The following is a 22,082-nucleotide window of genomic DNA, read 5'->3' on the forward strand; positions in this document are numbered from 1 at the left end:
GGTGGGGGTGGGCGGGGCTGGTATGCTGAGCGCCATGCCACAAGACCAGGAGACCCAGTGCTCTCCGTCTCTGCGTCATCTCTCGGTGTTTTATCTGGAGGCCAGGGGTGGGAAGGGAACAAGGCCGCCGTCTGGCCCTGAATGGGCACACCCTGCACTTGGATGACTCACTTGAAGTCTTGGAGTGTTCTTCTATCATTTGGGATGGTGTGGGTGGCAGGGACAGCCCTGCGGCAGGGTGCTGGCAGGTTGGGGGCAGTAGGAGCCATCCCTCAGCTTTGCCTGGGGTCTCTGGTCAAGAGCAGCTCTGTCAATAAAAGCCAGGGTGGGACCAGACTGACTTTGTGTGGGTTCAAGGATCTCAGCCCTTCCTTCTCTGGATCATCCTTCCTTGCTCTTGTGCTGACTGGGCTGGGGGCTCCTACCCATTCCCTGCAGGCCCAAGGGTGACCCGTCTACTTTTTCCAGTCACCTAGGCTCAGGCAACCATTCCAAGGTATGAGTAGATGCATTTTCCTTCTCCAGTCCACAGTGAATTCAACTCAGACCAGCAGGGGCAGACAGAGGCCTTTGGGCTGGGGATCCTGTGGTTGGGGATGTCCCGGTTGGGAGTGTGGACCAAGCCCCTTTGGCCAGTGCCTTTGCTGGATCTCAGTAAAGAAATCAGGGAGTTTGTCCACAGCCCATGGCGTTCTTCCTGCCCCTAGAGACAGAAGGGGACAGGCAGATGGGACTGACGCCCTGGAGTGTGAGTTAGGAAGAGCCCAGGCTGGCTTAAACGCACACCCCTGCTCCCAACTCAACGTGGAAGTCCTTAGAGGGAGACTCGCTGCAGAGATGCCAGAGCAGAAAGGAGCAGGTGGCTCCTCCTGATGACGCTAGTCCTAGCTGGCCTTGGGCAGTCACACATCTCTCCCACTCCCAGATGCCTCATCTGGCTGATGCCACAGCCACACCCCAGGCAGGCCTATGCGCTTGTATGGCAGGCTGTGCCTAGGGACCCAGATGTGCCCCCGGGAGGGGACAGAGCCGCCCCTCAGGAGACCTCTGCCTCCCTCCTCAAACCCTCTGTTCTCCCTGCCTCCACTCTGGACACTGCTCTGTCCCAGGCCAGGCAGGACTCTGGACTCCCACCTGTAGCCCCCTGGACTGCCTCAGGCAGGAGGAGCTCTGTGTCAACAGCTGTGGGCTTAGTGTATCCACCAAGCACAAAGCTCTGGGTGGTGCACAGGAGACCCAGGGAATCCTCCTTAGTGCCAAATGCCTGCGGGGACAGGTGACTGGGCACCTCCCTGCTCTGGCCATCCTGCTGCTGCCCTGGCAGACAGGCTGCAGGAGCTTCCCCCGTCAGCCCAAGTCCATTTCCGCTTTGTTCACTTCTGTTGTGTTTTTAGACCTTGTCCCAGGTGCTGGGATGTGGCCAAGGACAGACCCTTGGAACCAACAGTCTCAATGCCCTGCCATGGGCAGCCAGGTCCAGTTAAGCTCCATTTTGCCCTGCATTGAAGACATGGCAGTTATTTCCTGGCAGCATCAACCTAACTCTGCTGTGCCCCAACTGTGCCCCAGACGGTGACCCCAGATGCAGGAGCAGCTCACAAGAGGGGCATGCTGGCCAAGCCCCACCTCTAAGGCCATCACCCTGGAGGGTGGAGGTCACCACTGGCCCTCCCACCCCAGGGCTCTCCATCTCCCCCAGCTGCCTTCCTCAGACCATAGTGGCACTGTGGTCAGAGCAGCAGGCTGGGGCCACGAGCCTGGATTCAGGCCTTCCCATCCATGGAATCGGGGGGTGGAGGAGCAGCGTGTTCAGGCCATCCTGCCCTCTGGACCCTAGTTGCCTTTCTCTGCTCTCAGATGCTCTGTCCTGCTCAGTCTCTTGTGCTGCCTTCAACCCTTCCACCCTGGCCTGTGGGGGCATCCTTGGCCTTCAAGAATGTCCAGGAGGAAATTCTGTCCCTGTGCAGCAGCTCTGTCTGGAGCTGGGGCCTCCAGACAGACCCCACTGCAGCCAAATGAAGGCCCCCATCAAGGAAAGGACCCCCAAACATGTTGTCACTGGCAGCTCCACCGTGGGGAGGGACACCTGAGGCTGACAGGTGAGGTTTGGCTCCGTCGTGGATATGGGTGTGGGGGCAATGTGTGAGTAACCAGATACGTGGTTTCTTATCCACAGGGGCCCTGTGTCTGATCCCAAGGGGGGCGTGTTAAACTCTCCGGATGGCTCGAATTTAGAGTTTAACTGATTTCTAGGAGGAGCACCTTTGCCAAACTCGTGAAAATTGTGCCTGCCACCTGGATGCCTATGGGCAAGTGCTGTGCCCTGCACCAACAACCATCACAAGAGCCAGGTCCTAGCCTTACCTCTGAGCCCTGATAGAGGTCCCCAAGGCTCTCTGGTCCCTAAAGCCCACGGGGGGCTCTGTTGGACTCTGGCCTGAGGAGGGTGTGGGCCCCTCACCAATAGCTTTAGCATTCTGAGTTCCGCGGAGACTCTAGATGTCCTGTGCCCTGCTCCTTCCTCTCCCCTCTAGGCCCAGCAGAGCCAGAGGGCCTGTGGCCATATGCTCCTACCATGGGGTGGTGGGCAGAGCCCAGGCAGAAGACCACCATGTCTGGTGCCAGGAGGCTGCTCTGCCTCCCTGCCCGCTTCCCCCAGCCCTACTCCACACCCCACCAGCAGGAACCAGAGACACCCTGCCCTCCACGGACGGCACTGGGCTTCCCTGAATGTCCCCAGCCTTAAGTTCTCACCCTCCAGCCCCGTAACCAGACTGTCTGCAAACCCCCCTCAGGGAAGGCCCAGGAGTTGGCTCACCCAAGCCCTTCTCTTCCACCAGTATGAGTCTTGCAACAGGAAGATTAGCCCCTGTTCCCACCAAACATGCTTTACAGTTGGTGCCCAGGGGTTGATTCTGGAAGTTCTTTCTGTAGCCTGCATCCTTCCTGACCACTTTTTTTCTTGGTCTGATTAGTGCACTCTTTAAGCCTTCTGGCAAGTAAGTCCACCACAATCCAGAATGGTTAATCAATGAGAGCCCAGACTCTTTCCCCCAGACCTGCCCCCTTTGAGAAGTCTGGGGTGCAATCTCTTCTGGCTGCCTCTGCTCTTCGCTGAGCCTTCTGGAAGCCTTCAGGCACAACCTAGCAGTTCTCAGGGACCGAGCCCTGAGGCTCCAGCTGGTATAGGGTACCAAAGGCAATCACCCCCAGACAGTTCCTCCACCCCACCCCCAGATGGGCCATAAACCTACAGAGTGAAGGGTCTCAGCAGCCAGGCGAAAACTGCTGTGATGGGGTCTTTAGGAGGGCTCCTGTCTCCCAGCCCCTCAGCGAGCAGAGTCCTGATCCATACCTGCCCAGAGAGTGGAGCTGGGGCCTCCAGACAGACCCCACTCCGGCCAGGCCAAGGCCCCTGTCAAGAAGGAGCAGGTTGGGGAAAAACCAAAAGAATGGCCCTGATCCAGAGTCCTGGAGCCCCTCGGTAAGAGAGAGCTACCCTCTGGAAAGGAAGCTCTCATCCTCAGGCCCAGTGCACCAAGACCACCAGCATAAACCCACAGCCCTTTGCAGCAGAGCCAGCAGCCCCGAGCCACCGCCATTCCAGTGACCCGTCTCCCCACTCCCCCACAGCCCATGTCTGGCCCCAGCTCTGGGCAGCCAGCCCCTCACCCCCTGCCTCCCGGTCTTTTCTGTCCTGCTGGCTCCCCACTATCCCTCCGCCCCTGCCCCACTGCACACCCTCTGCCTCCCCTTGCCCCTCCCACTCCACTGCAGCCTGTCTGCTCCACTCCCCATCCTGGGGGTGGGCTCGGGTGCCCCACCCCCTCCTTAGCAAAACCTTCTTAGGTATAGTGTACCCGCCTCCCAACCCTGCCGCCGGCACCACCCCATATTAACTGTAATTTTGTAAGAAGAGTGACTTGTTGGTTTAATAAATCTCTAGTTATTGTAATAATTTATTGGCTGCCATAATGTATTTATTAGTCACCTACCATTAATAAAATGTGCCAGCTTTTCTAGTGTGTGTGATGTGTTGTCAGTGCCCAGGGAGCTTCTGCCAGGTGCACCCGCACGTCGTGTGTCCTCGAGCCTGCCCAGACCTGGGCCCAGGGCTTCGGGCAGCCTGGTGGAGTGGACACGGTCCTGCTGGGGGCAGAAGGATGGGGTAACTGGCCACCCTGCCCCCCGTCAGGATTGTCATCAGGCAGGAGGCTACCCTGTCTGGTGCTGAGCCACCTTCCTATCCTAGTGTGCTTGGTGACGGCCTCGTCTCTGCTGTGGGTGATGCGGCAGCTGGGCCACAGCCAGGCCGGCACTGCTTCCTGTTGCTTCTGGACTTGCTAAAGTCGGGGGTAGGGGTAGGACTTGGGGGTGAGGCCCAGGGAGGATCCCCCATGACTCCGCAGGCAGGGGCGGTGACTGCTGGCTGGCTGTGGCCCTTGGCTCATTTCTTTCCCAAATGGTGGTGTCTCCATTTTGAATGTGCTCCGGCTCTCCGTTTTGAATGTGCTCTGGCGTCGGCTTCCTCCTGGGAAGCTTGTGAGGTTGAGGTATACTCTCAGCTCCTTGGTGGGTTCCAGTCAGTGTGCAGAGGGAGTGCTTGGGAGGCTAGGGGTCTTGGTGCCGGCGCCTCCTGCCCTGCAGCGTCTTCCCTCCTCACTGTCTTCCCCGAGTCTCCAGGATCAACTCTTTGGGGACTCCCTCCAAAGCCCTCTCCCACAAAGCCGGGTCTGCCTGTGCATGCCCTTTGCTCCCCAGACCCCTCCCCAGCTCTGTGCCACTCCTGGGCCTTGCAGACCTTGTTAATGTGTGTGCGTTGTCTCCCCCCAACTAGACTGTGAGCTCTTGGAGAGCAGGAGCCTGACCCAGCCAACCCCACATCCCTGTGGTGGCCCAGCAGAGGGCCTTGCACACAAATGCTAGCGGGTGTCGCTGGAAGGACAAGTGAGTGCATGCGGGACGTGTTCTCCGCAGCCCCGAGGCACAGGGCCTGGAGAGGGGCTGAGCAGGAATAGGTGGAGTTGTGGGGCCTGAGTGAGCTGGCCCAGATTTCTCTTCCAAACCGTTGCCCGGTGCCCTCTTAAAGAAGAGACTTTCAGCCCAGACCACATACCAAAGGGACACAGTCCCCACTCTCAGCTCGGGGAACCCTGATGCTTCCTCTGTGGCTCCCTTCTGGTTCTGGGGGTGCCCTGGGCATCTGTCCCCACCGCCTCCCCAAGGTCTGTGGACCAAAACAGTGCCTGGGACTGCTTAGCCGGGAAGTTGAGAGCTTGCCTCTGGCTGTGGGTGTTTGGCTCTCTGAACAGCTGGGGGACCAGGTGGCTCTGTGGGGGGAAGAGACCTTTCTCACTGAATCCTTGGGGTCTCAGAGCCTCATCACTCTCTCACACGTGGCCCCATGAGCCTGAGTGATGACCGTTTGAGGTCCTGAACACAGGTTCACCAGCCGCCTAGGAAGCTTCCAGTGGCCCTTTTCTGAACAGACTCCATCGTGGTAGCACAGGGCAGACAAGTCCTGCTCCTCCCTGAGTGGAGCATGAAGACGACTGAGAGACTTTCTTGGGGGACTGAGAATGAGATTACTGGCTGACAATAAGAGAGTGATGAAATCATGAATTTCCTGGGTTTGTTTAGCGGGATCAAAGGCCATGCCATTTTCAGCAGATCCTAGAGAGGGTAGTAAAGTCATGCCAGTTTTCTGGGTGCCCCCAGGAGCAACTGAGAGGCCAGACTGCCTCCTCCATCTGCCATCTTCAGCCAAGAAGAAGCAGGGTTTGGGACTGACACCATTTCCAGGCCACTGGCATGATAGCATAGGCATGGGAGAGGACTGAGGTGGGATCAGCCGTAAGGTGCGTGGAACCCACCATGCCACTTTTGCGGTCCATTCCTTGAAAGACCCAGACACTCACTAGAGAACCATTGCCCAAGACCTGGATCTGGCCCAGAGCTGATGCAATCTCTGCCCTTGAGTGTCTCAGCTGTGTCACCTTGGTGTCCCCTCAGGGTTGATGAGGTTCAGTGGCACAAGGCAGGCAAAGTGCTGGGCATGGTGCTGGCAGAGTGGGCCTCAGTGACGAGTGGAGTCCACTTCATGGCCCTCATCCTCCTGCGCAAAGGAAGAGGACATGGTGGTGCAACCAGCAGTGTATGCAGCTCCCAGCTTGCTCGTCCCTGGGGGTGGGTTCATCTCTCAGTGAGCACTGCCTGTGATGTCTCCACCAGTTCTCTTCTCTTTCCTGTTACTTGTTTCGGTCTTCTTACTCCAGAGGTTACTTGGGTTATCTCTGGGCTTGGGCTGTAGACCCACGGAGTTGGACATGTGGGGCAAGTTCCCAGGGCTATTTTCTTGGGAAAATAAGGGAGGCTGTCCCTTCCCCTACCTCCCTTCTGCACTGTCAAGATACAGATTCCCCAAGCAAATGTACTTGTCATCACAAAACAGAACAAGTCAGTCCTTGCCAAGACCAAAGGCTGTCCTCTCAGTTTCAGCTTCATTTGGGGTACCATCATATCCACCCAGTGCTAAAGAGACTTCGGTGTGCAAGACAGCACTTCACACCTACCTTGCCTAAGACACCTGCAGGGTCATTCATGGCTGAATTGAACAAGCCAGGGAGGTGTGGCCAGTCCTCCTAGAGGCAGCCTCGGGCAGGAGCATCTCCCTGCGTGGGAGGCCCCCGAATGCTGGCAGGACCTGGCGTGACTTCCCCTCAGACCATGGAAGGGGCCTGGAACCCCTCACCACTCCCAGAGAACATTCCCCACCCACAGATTGGGCCCAGGAGGAAAGGTCCAGGCAGAAAGGGCCAAAGCCCAGCTCTCTGGCTGCAGCAGTCAAGCACCCTCCCAGAAACACTTGCATGTGCACACACACACTCCTGTGCCAGGAGACGCCATGGCTGAGGACTCTGCAGTAGGGTGAGCCCAGGTCACCCTGTCCTCAGCCTCACCGAGAGCCATGGTTGTTCCCAGTCCGGTCCCTGCCACTGGCCCGAGATGATGAGTGCTCTGCAGACTGAGAATGCGGCGCACTGTGAGGGGTCACCCTGCAGATTCTGTCAGCCTCTCCGAGAGCCTGTGGGCGCAGGGCCCCTCAGGAGCCGCTGAGTAGCCCCGTTCCCCTCTCAAGCCTAATTCTCTTCTTCTCTTTCCCTGTCTCTGTGTCTCTCCCTCTTGCTGTCTGTCCTTCTCTCTTTTCCTCCCCACTTGGGGCTGCAGAACCGCATGCACGAGTCTCTCATGCTCTTCGACTCCATCTGTAACAACAAGTTCTTCATCGATACCTCCATCATTCTCTTCCTCAACAAGAAAGATCTCTTTGGCGAGAAGATCAAGAAGTCACCTCTGACCATCTGCTTCCCTGAATACACAGGTGGGTGTCGTGTGGTCCTGTGCAGGGCAAGCCCCGCCCCGATGGGGACCTGTGGCTCAGGGAACAGGCTGCTGGCCAGCTGGTGAGCAGGGACCACTGCAGGAGTCTGGGGGGGTTGTGCCAAGAGAAGCCGAGGGGCACCACCAGGTTTGTCCTTCCAAGGACGCAGCCCTGAGTGTGGTGGGAAACGGCCCCTCCTGAGCCATATGTGTTGGGACCGGGTGACTCGGGAGTGACATAGCAGGGAGCAGGGGCCAGGACAAGACCGCAGGCTTCCTCTTCCCCTTTCTTGCCGGACGCTCTCTGGAAGAGGTCTCGGGACCTAGCACGAGAGCCTCCTGTGTCTCAGCAGTGGCCACCCCACCCCCGACCAGGGCCACACAGCACCTTTGCATTCAATGGAAAGGTGAACACACGGCCTGGGAGTGGGGCCTGGGCTGCAGTTCAGCGCCCCCTGCTCTCTCTCCTGCCTGCTTTGGTGCACTGAGCATGCTGTGCTTCTGTGGCAGCAGCCCAGCCCAGCCCAGCCAGACCACTCGCCTCTCCCCGACAGTGCCTGCTCTCCCCCACCCCATCAGCCTGCTCTCTCCACCCCTTCCCAATTCAACCCCTCCAACTATCTGCAAGCCTCCTCCATCCCTGCCTACTTCCTTCTGCCTTCTCTAGGGCTTTTTTTTTTTTTTTTGCTTTCGGGGAGCTGTATCACAGACCCTTCCCCCACCCAGGAAGCCCTTTCCAAATGAGTGGAGGAGTGAGCATGGCTTCTGTGGGATGGACCAGCCTGGGCTGCTGCTAAAGGATGCGATGTTTCTCTGGGGACTAGGAAGCTTTAGGGGTCCCTGGGGTGGAGTCAACTTTGCATGCTGAGAACAGGGGCCAACACCCTGCAATGGAGGAGGATGTCTCCTCTCCTCCCTCCATGTCAGGGCATGGGTTGGCTCAGCCAAGAACCCACTCACTGACAGCCCTGGAGTGAGAGTACGGGCATGGACTCAGGCCCAGAGCTGTACAGGTCCTCAAGCCCTGCCACAGGGCTCCTGCATTTCAGCATCCATGGCTGTAGGCCTCCCCACCCTCCTCCACAACTAGGAACAACAGGAGACGGCCCGTAGGCATGCTCTGAGCTCGGCCTATGTCCTCAGTGATGCTCCAGTGTTTGTGCATTGGCAAGGTTCCTGCCCTTCCCAAGGTGCAGGGGGAGGTCGGGCCAGGGACTGTGCCCTGTGCTGGGGCCCTCCAGCCTGACAGATGTCAGGAGCACAAAGTCCCAATAGGGCGGGCAGCCACAGTAGCCTCTGGAGCCAGACCACGTGCAACACTGAGCAATTTACATAATCACCTGTGCCTCATGCTTACATGGGCACCACAGTGGATACTAATGCCCACCCAATAGGGTGGCCGTAAGGAGAGACAGGTGCTTGGTGCCAGGGTTACCTCTCTGCGGCTGTCGTGTCGTGAGTATTATTCACAGGACGGCAACCAAGGTAGGAGGAGTTGGCTACAGAGAAGGTGCCAAGTGGTCACCAATGCAGTGGCCCTATGGAGAGCGGGCCTGTGTGGGACACAAAACAAGCAGAGGCGGGGGGTGGCTGACTGACTAACCATGTGGGCCAGCATGGGCTGTGTAAGGGCGCTGGAATCTGCAGACACAGAGAAGGCACAGGGGCATTCCCACCACCTGGATGAAATGCATGTGAGCGCTTTCTACCATGGTCTGCCCTTCGTGGCTATCTCTGGATGGGAAGCTCCTTGTCAGGGTCCACGCCACTCTGTCTAGCCTTTGACAGCTGTGCTGTGGGCTTGGTACCTGCTGCTTCTGCCCCTGGTATCTCTGCAATGGTGTATCAAGGACGAGGCTCAGCTCTGTGGGTCTGGGCACTCTTGCTGTGCTGCCCAGAGCTGGTCTCTGCCGTGACCCCACCTCCAGGATGTCTGCACCCCTTATCCCTCACAGTTGCTTATCACTGGCCTGGAGTTCAGGGCTGGAGTCAGGTCTTCTGACTGTCTTTAAAGGAAGGGAGAGGAATCTCTGCTTCAGAAGCCTTCCAGCAGCCCAGTCCAGCCACCCCATCCAGGGGTTCACACCCGGCCTACAGTTGGAGAATCAGGCAGAACTCGGTGGGGGAGGAATCAACCCAACACCAAAATAACATATTGTTTCTCTACTGGGCCAGATCCTAATGGCACTGAGGAAAATGGGGCATCTTCCCTGTTTTGGGCTTTTCTCACTTCTTTAGTCCCTCTTTTGTGGTCTTTGATTAAGAGCTGTCTGTGCCACACAGCCCAAGAGTTAGGGCTGCAGCTGGTTGGAAAACTGTCTACATCATCCACAGATATGCTCTGTTATCCCCAAGGAAATAGTGGGGATGGCAGGGGGGTCCCAGTTGGTATCACACATGTTGATGAGTCCTTAACTTCCCACCTTGGGGGGTAGGATACTAGTGCTCCCACATCCTGGCCACCCAAGACCCAGGACTGCTTAGAGACCTCTTGCTAGAGGAGCCCACTGAGGAAGGAGTACAGGTCTCCCTCAGTGCCCCCACACCTTGGGACACCGTGAGTCCTGGATCACTACCTGCTGGGCAGCTTCCCCCTCAGACTTAATTTTCTTAGTTTGTTAGAATCAGCTGGGTTTAGACCATAGGGAGGTGCCTCAGTTTGCTCATCTAGAAAGCAAAAGGGATCGTCTGTGGCCATTGTCCTGCCAGGATTCCTGGGTAGATCTGACATGAAAGCAGTGAAAGGTCTCGAAAAGTGAGGCCTTACGCGAGTTTTGATTTAAAATGCGACTACGCCTTGGGAAACGAGTGCCCGGCAGTTCCTGCTGTTCCTTCCACTGCCTCACCCCACTTCTCCGCCTGTCCACCCACAGCTCTCACCAGAGCCTCCCTGTGTTTCTGTGTCTCATTACAGGCCCCAATACCTATGAAGATGCAGCCGCCTACATCCAAGCACAATTTGAAAGCAAAAACCGCTCGCCCAACAAAGAAATTTATTGTCACATGACTTGTGCCACAGACACGAATAATATCCAGGTGGTATTCGACGCCGTCACTGACATCATCATTGCCAACAACCTCCGGGGCTGCGGCTTGTACTGACCTCTTGTCCTGTATAGCAACCTATTTGGTAATGATTCCAACACTCACAGAAAAGCTTGCGTGTGCACACACACATACACACACCCCACTAACAAATGCAAGTTGGTAAATAAACTTTAAAGAGGCATAACAAATCCTTATATATATATATATACAAATATATATTTAAAAATCTTTTTAGTTTGTACTAGAAAGAGGTGCGGAGAGAACGGACCACCATGCCGTAGCTCACCGAGGTTTTCCTGGGACGCCACATGAGCATGCCCGTGTGTGCGTGCACACACTCACACTCACGTCGAGCTGGGAGTCCCTCCTTTAAGGACAGCCTGAGGTTTTACCCTCTGAGCCCCGTTTCTGTGAGCAGGGGGAAAGCAGAGCAAGGCCTGGCCTCAGCCTGGCTGGTTCTCTGCGTTCCTACCTGCGGAAGCCGTGTGCGCCCAGTTCCGTCCTGCTCTGTGCAAATTCCAGACCCTTTAAGAAACAGCCAGCGCCCTAGGCCTCTCCCTACCCTATAGTCCCAGCAACAGAAACATTTCAGGATGCTTCTTTTTTGGGTGGTGGTGGTTGTTAATTTTAGGAATTTAGAAGAATCATTGTTCCGACCAATCCACTGTCTCCTGAGTTTTCTTTATTCATGTTAACGAGGCAAGAATCAGAAAAGGGAGACTTGTTCTGCTTTCCAAGCAGCTGAGGGGAGGGGACTCAGGTTCGCCTGCAGAGTGGAAGCCGGCCCCCCTCCAAGAGGACACGTGGGAAGAAGGGGAGAGAGGGGCGCAGGCGTGGCTCAGGGGAGGGCCGGACTTGGAGGCCTGACCAGGGTCAGGGTCCCCGGGGGTGAGGTTTCCCCGGGTGCCTGGGAGGGGCTTCACTGGGGTGCTTGACCCCTCGTGATCCTGCCCCACCTCACCCCACCCCAGCAGTGGTAAAGATGTTCTAGGGTTTTTTGGTTGGTTGGTTGGTTGTTGGAATCAAAGAAAATGGTCAGACTGGACCCCTTATCTCTCTCTCTACAGACTGCTTCACGGACTCTTTGCTGTTGACGTTGATCTCCTGGTAGCATGACCTTTTGGCCTTTGTAAGACACACAGCCTTTCTGTATCAAGCCCCTGTCTAACCTACAACCCCAGAGTGACTGACGGCTGTGTATTTCTGTAGAATGCTGTAGAATCCGGTTTTAGTTGAGTCTTTACATTTAGAATTTGAAAGGAAAAAAAGAACATTTCTCATGTGCTTTGTAGCTTAAAAAAAGGAAAGGAAAACTCACCATTTCATCCATGTTTCTTTCTTTTTCTTTCAAAACACACACACACATCTGCCCCCCCGGCCTGTCCCTCATCCCCGCCTCGTGGCATGGCCCCACCTGGAGAGGTGCTGGCCCATCTGCCGTCAGGGGCTCCTGTGCGCTCATTGGTTAGCGGGAGTGTGCTCAGGGTTGGGGGTTTCCAGCAGGCCGCAGGCCGCTGCCCACCCTGCTGCCTGTCAGCCGCTCCCGCTCTCCCCGGCCCTAAGCCACTCCAGCCACACACACACTCCAGGTTTGTAGAGAAAAAGCACAGCTCTCACTGGCCAGTAGCTGCCAAAGGACACCCATCATTGCGGAGTTACGGCCCTCTGGAAGACAGTTTCCCGCCAGCCCCCTTTCTACAGATATCCTTTGTGGGTTCTTTTGGGTTTTTTTAGTTTTGTTTCGATTTTTGTCCTGATAAGTACTACGTAGTACATACCAGATCAGCTCTCATAGTCTTGGGAACGGGTTGTGGCTTTTCCTTTGACATTTTAGATTTCCGTCCTTCCGGTGGATGCAGTCTCTCCATGTGTGCCCCCTCCACCTCCTCCTTTGTTTCAGTGACCTGTGTTCGCTCTTTCTCATGTGGGGATGTTTGTGCTGCAGACAAAAAGAACAAAAAAAATTTTTAAATACCACACGATGGAAAAAAACACAAAAAAAATTTTAAAAAAGATGGAATGTAGTGTTTACATTAAAGCCACAGTTTTCATGAGCAGTCCTATGTCATTTCTACTTTGACTAGTATCCAAACCCCAAACCTCTTCACAGTTTCACTTTTAAGACTTCATATTTGCCGAAAAAGACCAGTCACAGCCATTTCAAATAAAAAGGAGGCAAAAAGATAAAACACACAAAAAATTAAAAAAAAAAAAAACTTGGAAAAAAAAGGAAAAAAGAAAAAAAAATAGCCCACGGGTCTTTCTAAGCCTTTCTATTCCCAATCGGTGAGGTTTCTGTGATATCTTACACACTGCCAGTCTACTTCTCTGACTAATGGAAAATTCATGTGTAGCTCAATAAAGAGAATGTTTGTCTGTACTCCTGAGTCTCACCCTCTGCCTTCCAGACGATGGTTATGGGGGTGGGCTTTGTTCTGACAGGAAAGGGAAGGAAGGACTTGACTCGGCCGCAAATACTGGAAGCCAGTGGGTAAGGAGTCCCCCGAAGGCCCTTCCCCACGTCCCCTCAGTGCTGTCAGCAGGGGCGCCAACTTAGAGACAGTGGGCTGCTCCCTGCCCTTCCAGGTCCCTGCTCCCCCTCACCCGGTTTTGCTTGCTTTTCGGAGTGAGGTGGAACTGAGGACTAGAAAGGGGAAAAGTGGAAGGAGGGCTGGCAATCCCCGTGTCCTGCTCATAGAGGATCCCATTTCTTCCATACCCTGTGGTTCCACCACAATGGGTGGGCCCGAGAATGAGGCCTTGGTCCTCTGCACCCAAGGGGCACACCCACTCACCTGCCAAAGGCATGTCAGGACCAGACTGGCCGGGAAGATTTCCTTCGGCTTTGCTTCCCCCATTGCACCTGGGTGCCAGGAAGCCTCCTGCAGACCAAGTACAAGGGTCACAGGATGGCTGGCGCATGGAGTCTGACTCCTGGCTCCTCGGGATGTGGGTCTCACATCTCTCTCCGACTGCCAAGCTTTTGCTGTGTTAACTAGCAAGTCAGTTGGGACTGGGATCTGGAGGAAACAGTTGCCCACTAAAACCCTTGTATCATATCTACATGCCACTTGTTAGCTGAGCTGCCAAATGCCACATCATGCCATCTTTAGTGAGATGGGAGAGACTCAGAGGTCGTTTAACTGGAATCCTTTCCACACCCCAACAAATGGGAATTATCAACTCAGAAAGGCCTCTTTCCGGCAAGTTCTAGCAGTCTTTTGAATCTTGTGGGGGTGGAGGTAGGGTTACTGGTTTTGTTTGTTTTTTTAAGTCATGGTCTCAGTCTGTCACCCAGGCTGGAGTGCAGTGGCACAATCACAGCTCACTGCAGCCTTGACTTCCTGCCTCAGACAATCCTTCCACCTCAGCCTTCTGATTTACTGGGGACTACAGATGCATACCCAACTAATTCTTTTAAATTTTTGTAGAGACGAGGTCTTGCTATGTTGCCAGGTTGGCCTCAAACTCCTGGAATCAAGCAGTTCTCCTGTCTCAGTCTCCCAAAGTGTTGAGGTTACAGGCATGAACCACCAAACCTAGCCCGATACTGTTTCAGACTGTGGAATAAGAGGCATGTTCCTTGCTGTTATAGCCAACCAATCACCTCGGGCACCCCTTAGACCTCCTCTGCAAGGACACACTTCTTTTCTAGTGCTTCTCCCTCTAGTTCCCTCACCCCAACTTGTCATCTGCAGAAGGAGATACACACCTACCATTTCTACTGATGGAAAGGCTTGCAATTCAGGCCACAACTTGACTTCATAACACCGGTTCCAAGTGACTAACAAGATCCCAATGGAAGGCTGAAGGAAACCATGACATTTTCTACATAATGGCATACCCGAATTTCTCTAAAATAAACCATTGCCGGGCGGTGGCTCACATCTGTAATCTCAGCACTTTGGAAGGCCATGACAGGATTTCAGTCTTGAGGATTGCTTGAGCCCAGGAGTTCAAGACCAGCCTAGGCAGCACAGGAAGATCTTGTCTCTATAAGAAATCAAAAAATTTTCTGGGCATGGTGGCACACATCTGTAGTCCCAGCTACTCGAGAGGCTGAGACAGAAGGATTGCCTAAGCTCAGAAGATTGAGGCTGCAGTGAGCCATGATTGTGCCTCTGCACTGAAGCCTGGGCAACAGAGTGAGATCCTGACTCAAAAAAAAAAGAGGAGGGAGAGCATATTCTAATAGGGTTCTTTCCTAACTTTCACATGAGTTTTGTAGTTAAGACCAACAGAAGTTTATTTGCCTTATCTTTTTTTTTTTTTGGGTTGGAGCCTCACTCCATTGCCCAGACTGGAGTGCAGTGACACTCATGGCCACCTCACTGCCGATCTGTTGAGTTCTGGCGATCCTTCCACCTCAGCCTTTCAAGTAGCTGAAACTACAGACACGGATTACCACGCTGGCTAATTTTTGATTTATTGTAGAGACGAGGTCTTGCCAGGTTGCCCGGGCTGGTTTCAAACCTGCAGGCTCAGGCAATCCACTTGCCCCAGCCTCCCAAAATTTTGGGATTACAGGCTGAACCACCGAGCCTGGCCACCTAATCTTTCTTAAAAGGGATGTCAGAAAGCATTTTTTGGAAAGGATGCAGGGAAAAGATCAATTAAATTAGAGCAAGGAGTGTGGGCAGAACAGACACGTGTAAAAGTTCCACAGGTGATTCCTCTCCCCTGCCCCAGATAGTTTAATCTGTGCACACAATGGAAAACCTGGTTTCAGAACCGGAGACTTACTCCCAAGGGCCCCTTAAAAGCTCCTAAAAGAAAATCTGAGAAAATGATCTGCATTAGAAGGTAAACAAAAAGGTGTCCCATCTTCACCACCTGAGGAAATTCCCTAGGACTCTGACTTCCCCTGCCACAGTGCTGGGGTCCTGGTTCTATTAAGATTGGTCTCCAAAACACATCTCTGTTGCTGACAATTGCTTAGGGCAATAAAACAGGTCTTTAAAAGAGTAATAGTATAAAAGGGGGAAATGAATGCAAACAAAACTACCGAGATCATAAAAAAAGCAGATCCTAAAACAGGACTGAAGATTGACACTGACGTTGAAATGCTAACATCCAGGGAATTAGCTGAGCAACATTCCAACTGACATCAGACTTGAACCAAGTTACAATCTTTAACTGTGTAAACAGCCTGCTTTGGATCCCCTGCAAGATTTTTTTTAAAGACCAACTCCACTCTGTGGGCTAGTGGCCAAAATTTGCACTCTCACTGCTACAGCCCAGATTCAACTCCTGGTTAGGGAACCAGTCCCTTCTGGTTTATTTACTGACTTTTTGGGTACTTCTTTGCCACTTGGGAGGATATTTTTGGTTAAAAAGATTCGAAAGCCAGAAATATCAGCTGTTTGCCCCAGCTAAAATCTGATAAGAGATTTGAAAGGATTTTTTAAGAGCTCTATGGTTAGAAGTCAGCTTAATTAAAAGCTGCTGCTCAATAAATAGATTTATACAGTTATTTAAAGGCCTTTCTGCCTTTTCTCTTTTTGGATCCTGTTTTTTTCAGTTGACTGACGCTCCTTTCTTTAAAAAAAATGTGCTTAGTCCCTCTGTTGGTTTCCTAAGACTCGTTCTCCCATTTCTTTCACGGCTCTGCTCCTCTTTGCTATCTTCAGCACCACATGACAAGATGCAGAGGGGACTTCTAATGACTCAGATCCCCTAAGGAAAACAGAAAAGGCACCCAGCCTCCTCTTCGGGGAGGAGCCTTGTTTTCCCCCATGGAATCCCAAGAGTTGTAAGTGGACTGATTCTTCTCAAGTCCAAAACTCTGCTCTTTTGTATGGCATTACCTGATCTCCTTGACCCCTGGGGGCAACAGAGATGACTTTACTGCAGGGAAGAACTTGACCTTGGTGTGTACAGTGACTGGCAGCCACTGCTGAGAATTCCGGTCTTAGAAGTGTCTGACAGCAGTGGTTTACGGTAAGTGGTTACTACTACCTAAAGCTCCACACGTGAGTCTACTGTGCAGCCAGGATTGGAGCCACTTCCAACCTAGCGGAAAGCAGGAGCCATGCAAGATGGCGGCTTCTGAGACCAAGGACTTTCCAGGGCAGGCTGGCACTATTAGTTGACAAGCTCATCAGTAAGGCATCTTTCACGTGTGTGCCCAGCTTCTGCAGAGCACTGAGACTCCTGTCCTGTGGCGGCAAAGTTCCATCACAGAGAAGACCAAGTCTGCTGGCTACAGATGAAAGAGCACATTGTCTATACAGCGAAAGAGGGAAATCAGATCCAAGAGGTCACCTGAACACCTAGGGTTCATACCAACACAAGTAAAACAGCCACCTGGGCCAGCATTCTCTATGGTATTTTAAAGCCTCAAAATTGGGGTGGGGGGAAGGAAAGAAAAAGGCCAGTAGGAAAATGGAGCGTCAAAGACGACTCCAAACAGCCCAGAGAGGATAAGGGCAACCCAACCGCCCCTCGCCAGTGGGCCCGGCTGCTCCTTGTGCTGTGCTCACAATCCTGGACCTGTAGCCTGCTTTAGCTCTCAACTCCAGGCGCTGAGCAGCAGGGCCAGCTACAGTTCTGCAGCCAGCCAGGGCAGGGAAAGGGGTCCTGGGATGGGGAGTCCACCCAGTGTAACTGCCACTGCCCTCAGCACCTGTCCCAAAGACCCCCCCAGGAAGGGATGAAAGCCAGGAAACTTCTCTAGTGCCCAGAATCCTTAACTGTCCAAGTGTCAAATCTAGGGGTGGACTGAGGACTTCTCTTCTTGGAGCCTTCTAAGCTACTTAAGGCGTTTCTCCCGCTCTGATCATTGACAAATGATACTACCGTATTCCAATACTTCAAGACTCTCTAAAATCGACTCTAAACAATTATCTTTTCATATCTGAAACATCAGAACACATGGAGTTAGTGTCACCTTTAATGTGCAAAGTATAACATAATTAAAGGAAAGGTAAATAACCTTGTTTTCCCCACTTACCTTAAAAAAATGAAATAAATACGCAGAAAGAAGAATTCAGTGATGCATTTTCCAAATATAGTACTAGGCAAAAATAACATTTCCCAATTCAAAAGGATGAAACCCCCCACCAACCAAAATGGTACACACAACATCAAAATCAAAACAGGACTCAAAGCTGGCACCACTGAAAAAAGCCAACTTAGCTTTCAGCCACACACAACACACTAGAAGAGTTTCCTTTTTATTATTGCTTACAATAAAAACAAATAGCTATGCTCTCAGCAAAACAAATTTTTTTTAAAAATCACAGAAATTTACTAACAGCATTTCAAAGTAAGGCTTTTGAAAGATTTATTGAAATAAATTATTTCTGCCTAAATATTTACCTATCACCCTTTTTTCAACATTCCTTTTCAACATTCTAAAATCTTTCAGTTATGTAAAATGTTTTACTTTGCCAATAATTTGGGATAATACTGGATTATTCCAAAAAGGACTACTGTAAAACTATACTTCCAGTTAAAAAACAAAACAAAACTTAATCCAATGGGACATAAAACAACTCTGTAACCTATGATTGTGTGTTTCAAATCCTTAAAGTTAAGTGTGTGAAAAATTTGAAAAGATTAGAGACCTGGGTCTGCTCCATGGCATGTGGATTCAACACCTTACCTTTCTATGTTTAATTAAACCAATAAAAACAAAGTTATGCAAATGAAGGGCTCCAGGGAAGATACAAAATTATCTTTTATTTCTTCAGTAAAGTCCTCCAAAATTCACTCTTTCATCTTGCAAAGCCTACATCTTCTCCAAGGACCAAACTCACAGGTTTTGGCATTGCCACTGTACTTGACCAAGGAATGAAAACCATAAATCAAAGCTTGCTGCTTCACCCTGTGCCCTGTTCAGAGGGGGCAGGAAATGCAGAAGACAGACACACAGGGTACACTCATGAGATGCAAGAGCACCAGAGTTAACGGAAATCAAGCCAGCTTTGGAATAGGGGCTCCGAAAGTTGGTCCCAGATGTAATGGGACAGTAAGGGGTCACACTTCCTCACCCTCTACAGTGCTGGCTTTCTTTTCCTCTGTTCCAGGTATCAAACCAAGAGTTCTTTACCAAGATGCCCTGTGACTCAGGAGTCCAACAGCCTGTGGGTCTGGCCTCTGGCACATTCTGTATGCTTCCCCAAGGACAGCAGGCTGACAATAGCTGTCACCCCCTGGCGTGGAGTCAGGCCCACCCTAAGCATCTCCCAACATACATTCCTCCCGCCAGAGGTGCTCAGGACACCAGCATCTATTGTGACTTGTGCAGAAAGCAGTTAATTGAAGCTGCCTGCCGCAGGCAGGTGGTTGCCACTTCCTCTTGATAGCCCCCCACCCACCAAAAGTCCAGTCAACGCCAGAAAAGATCATGCCTAGAGTTAAAATGTTCAGTGTTTCTAAGGGGAAGAGAAATGTCACATAGAAAGTATTACAAAGGATTAAATTTGTCAGCTGTCCAAACACTATTATGACCACATGCTTTATAACAGCGGCAATGCAGTCAAGCCCGCTTGTCCACACAGCAGGCAGAACCGGGCCAGGCCTCTTCTGGTCGGGTGCAGGGCTCCGGAGGAAGGCCAGGGAGCGCTAGGAGGTCTGCTGCTTCTGAAGTCTCCGTTCGGCGGCAGCAGCCAGCATCCTTCGACGCAGGGTCACAGGGTCGGAGGTTGTGCCTTCCGAGGACAGGAAGCTCTCTGAGGCTGTGTCATCTTCAGAGCTTTTGTTCAAGAAACGCCTGTAAAAAACAAGAATCATGTGAGAAAGGTGGGAAGCTCTGGGACACATACAGAATACCTCTTTATTCTCAATTTCCCTGCTTCCCAGGCACCTTCATGAAGCTGTCCCTCAGCACTATCCCATGAAAAAGAGGTCTCTCTGAATGGAAGTTCTCCTGCATGGGGGGAGCCCATCAAGGTCTGCTCAGTGTTTCCTCTCCTCTGCCCATCCCCTCCACCCACGGACGCAGCACCAAGTCCCATGATCAGAGGTCTGCAAACCCAAAACCCAACCGAACGAACACAACACTGGCCCTGCCCTCCAGACTTGAAACAGAAACTCTCATCCACAGGCTCCAGCTGCCACCAACTGTGGAGAGTGTGACACATAGATGTGCAGTCTGTGTTCACAATGTGGAACTGAAAGGCAGATGGTTGAGAGGGAGGACTTAGGAGCCAGAGTCCAGGGTCAAGCCAGTGTTAACCTCCCTAGACCTCAGTTTCTTCAGTTGTCAGTCTGCCAAATGGGTGTACCGTGCTCCCTCTTGGAGTTGTTAAAATAATTAACAAAGGGCTTAGAACATGTTGGCATACAAGCAGTCTCTGTGCAAGCATGGCTGAAGATGTTGACAGCACCAGCAGTGGAAGCTATCAGTTGGACCCAGGGTTTGCCAAATGCTTTTGTTTTTTCAGGAGAAGCTGAATTTTTAGGTGACACACAATGGCTTTTCAATGTGGACATCTGTTTAAAAAGAGCAGATATGTCCAGTATGGTGGCTCATGACTGTAATCCCAGTACTTGGAGGCCAAAGTGAAAGGACTGCTTGAGCCCAAGAGTTCGAGACCAGCCTTGGCAACATAGCAAGACCTCATCTCCACAAAAAAAGTCAAAAAATTAGCCAGGCGTGGTAGCGCACACCTGTAGTCCCAGCTACTGGAAAGGCTGAGGCAGAAAGATTGCCTGAGCCCAAGAGATCAAGGCTGCAGTGAACCATGACCATGCCACTGAACTCCAGTTTGAGTGACAGTGAGATTCCAATTCAAAAAAAAGAGCAGGAGTGGGCTGGACATGACAACGGCCTTCAGCCATTGGTTTCTGACCCGAGATTTATGCCAAATGGGGCTGGGGAATCAACTTACTTGCGAGCTTGCTGGAGGAGGTCATCCTTACGCTGCACCAACATGCGCTGCCTCTCATCAGCAGACTTGGAGAAGCGGCTGCCCCGAGCCTCGAAGTCTTCCACTTCACTGGGCTCTGCTTCCACCTCGCTGAAGTCCAGCGTCTCCTCCAGGTGTGGACTGAGGTCCAGGGGCACACGCTCAGTCTGGACATGGGGGGAGAAAGGGGGCAGCTGTGAGCACAGATCTCTTTCCTAAGTGGGTCCCTCACCTAGCTAGGGAGCCCCAAACAAGGCTCTTCTGGACTCCAAGAGAGGAGGGCTGTCGGGCCTGGACACAGAATGGGAAGCACAAGCTTAGTGTAGTAGAGATCTTGAGGGCGGCCTGCTGATCCGGCTTGGATAGCACCAAGAACAGGACCTGACTCATATGAAATGCTCAGTATCAGTGGAGTAAGTAGATGATTGCCAGCATGAAATACAGAAATACCTCCAAACTGTACTCTTGGAGTATGGTAACAAAAAGTTAACTGCTAGTTTGCATTCTGGGAATTTTCTGTACAGTTCTACTAATTGATAAAAAATTTAAACAAATCTTATCACATCTTCTACACAAACTTCAGACCTTCACTTGATTCTGAAGACAGAGTCAAGCATGTAAAAAAGGTAGATGCTAAGGATTGTAGTTTAAAAACAGATAGAACAGATCACGTGGCTCCTTATGTAACTGGATGTTAAAATGAGACTCTTCTCCAAAGGCCATGACAATGGCCAGGCATCTCCACATCCTGGCAGGTGCCTGGCCATCTGTACTGCTCATGCTGCAGATGTAGACCTAGGCCGGCTCTTGTCAGCCCACTGCCCATCTCAAGGCTATGATGGTGGAGATGGATGCAGTGTATTTCAGAGTTCCTGGTGTACAGAGCATTTACATCCCCACCCTCACTACTGCTTCCTGCCTTCAGCTAGGCCCAAGAGGGGGCCGTCAAGAGAGCCATGTGCAGAGCCTGACTCGTATCCTCTAGAGTTTGGGGGACATGAGGACTGGTGACATACCTGAGAAATCTAAGGAAAGAAACTGGCTGTAGAAAGCAAATAAATGGGAAGAGGGAACTGTGAGGGGAGCGAGTTCTCTGACTCCCACTGACTGTAGGCAATGCTGTGTGTGTCCTGGGCTTAGATGGGGGTCCTGCAGGAGGGATCCAGCCTAAAGTTGCAGAAAATAGACTGCTCGAAAAGACCACTTGGCAAGGTAATTTGAGCCTCCCAGGAGGCAGGGGTGGCCATAAATAGCCAGCCCAAGTTCAAAGGAAGTATATTTGAGGATGTTTCTGGAGCAAGATGGGGCAGGGAAATAGTTGAGATAACAAGTACGTACACACACACACACACACACACACACACACACAGGCTGGGGTTTCCTCGTCCCATCCTAACCCTCTTCCCTGAGCTTCATCCTAGAGCAGGTTGGAAAGAACAGCTAGTAAGAGGAGGCGGAAAAAAGAAAACAGAGGCCCAACTTCCACCCCTGCCCTGCTGCAGCTTCTAAGCCCGACTGCCACGGGTCTGAGTAGGGCAGAGACTCAGAACTGATGGAAGCATGGGGTTGAGAAGCTTACTGGGCTAGACTGAGGCCTTCATTAACTGACTGTCACCCAAGGACTTTGTATTTCCTGAAAAATGACCAAAAACGTTTTATAGAAAGCTTCTTTGTGAAATAACTACTTTCCTCCACCGTATTAAAAAAAAAATCCAGAAACCTTCACACTAACTCTAAAAGCAGAGGTGAGGAATCAAGAGAGATTGAACGTGAGGTGCCCAGGTTGCCCCCAAGCTACTT

General features: G+C 52.2%; 1 protein-coding gene across 1 annotated transcript in view; it reads right to left on the reverse strand.

Annotated features, from left to right (window-relative positions):
* Nucleotides 1-17,410: 17,410 nt before the first annotated feature.
* AMFR (autocrine motility factor receptor) overlaps nucleotides 17,411-22,082 on the reverse strand; it is a 39,555-nt gene continuing 34,883 nt past the window's right edge. Inside the window, exons 12-13 of the mRNA XM_008051603.2 lie at nucleotides 20,265-20,449; nucleotides 17,411-19,144 (exon numbers count right to left, since the gene is read on the reverse strand). Coding sequence (XP_008049794.1) covers nucleotides 18,997-19,144; nucleotides 20,265-20,449 — 333 coding nt within the window. The 3' untranslated portion in view covers nucleotides 17,411-18,996. The remainder of the gene's footprint in view (nucleotides 19,145-20,264; nucleotides 20,450-22,082) is intronic.

This window comes from Carlito syrichta, unplaced genomic scaffold (genome assembly GCF_000164805.1).
Source record: "Carlito syrichta isolate Samal-C Ts95f unplaced genomic scaffold, Tarsius_syrichta-2.0.1 Scaffold205434, whole genome shotgun sequence".
Taxonomy (NCBI): domain Eukaryota; kingdom Metazoa; phylum Chordata; class Mammalia; order Primates; family Tarsiidae; genus Carlito; species Carlito syrichta.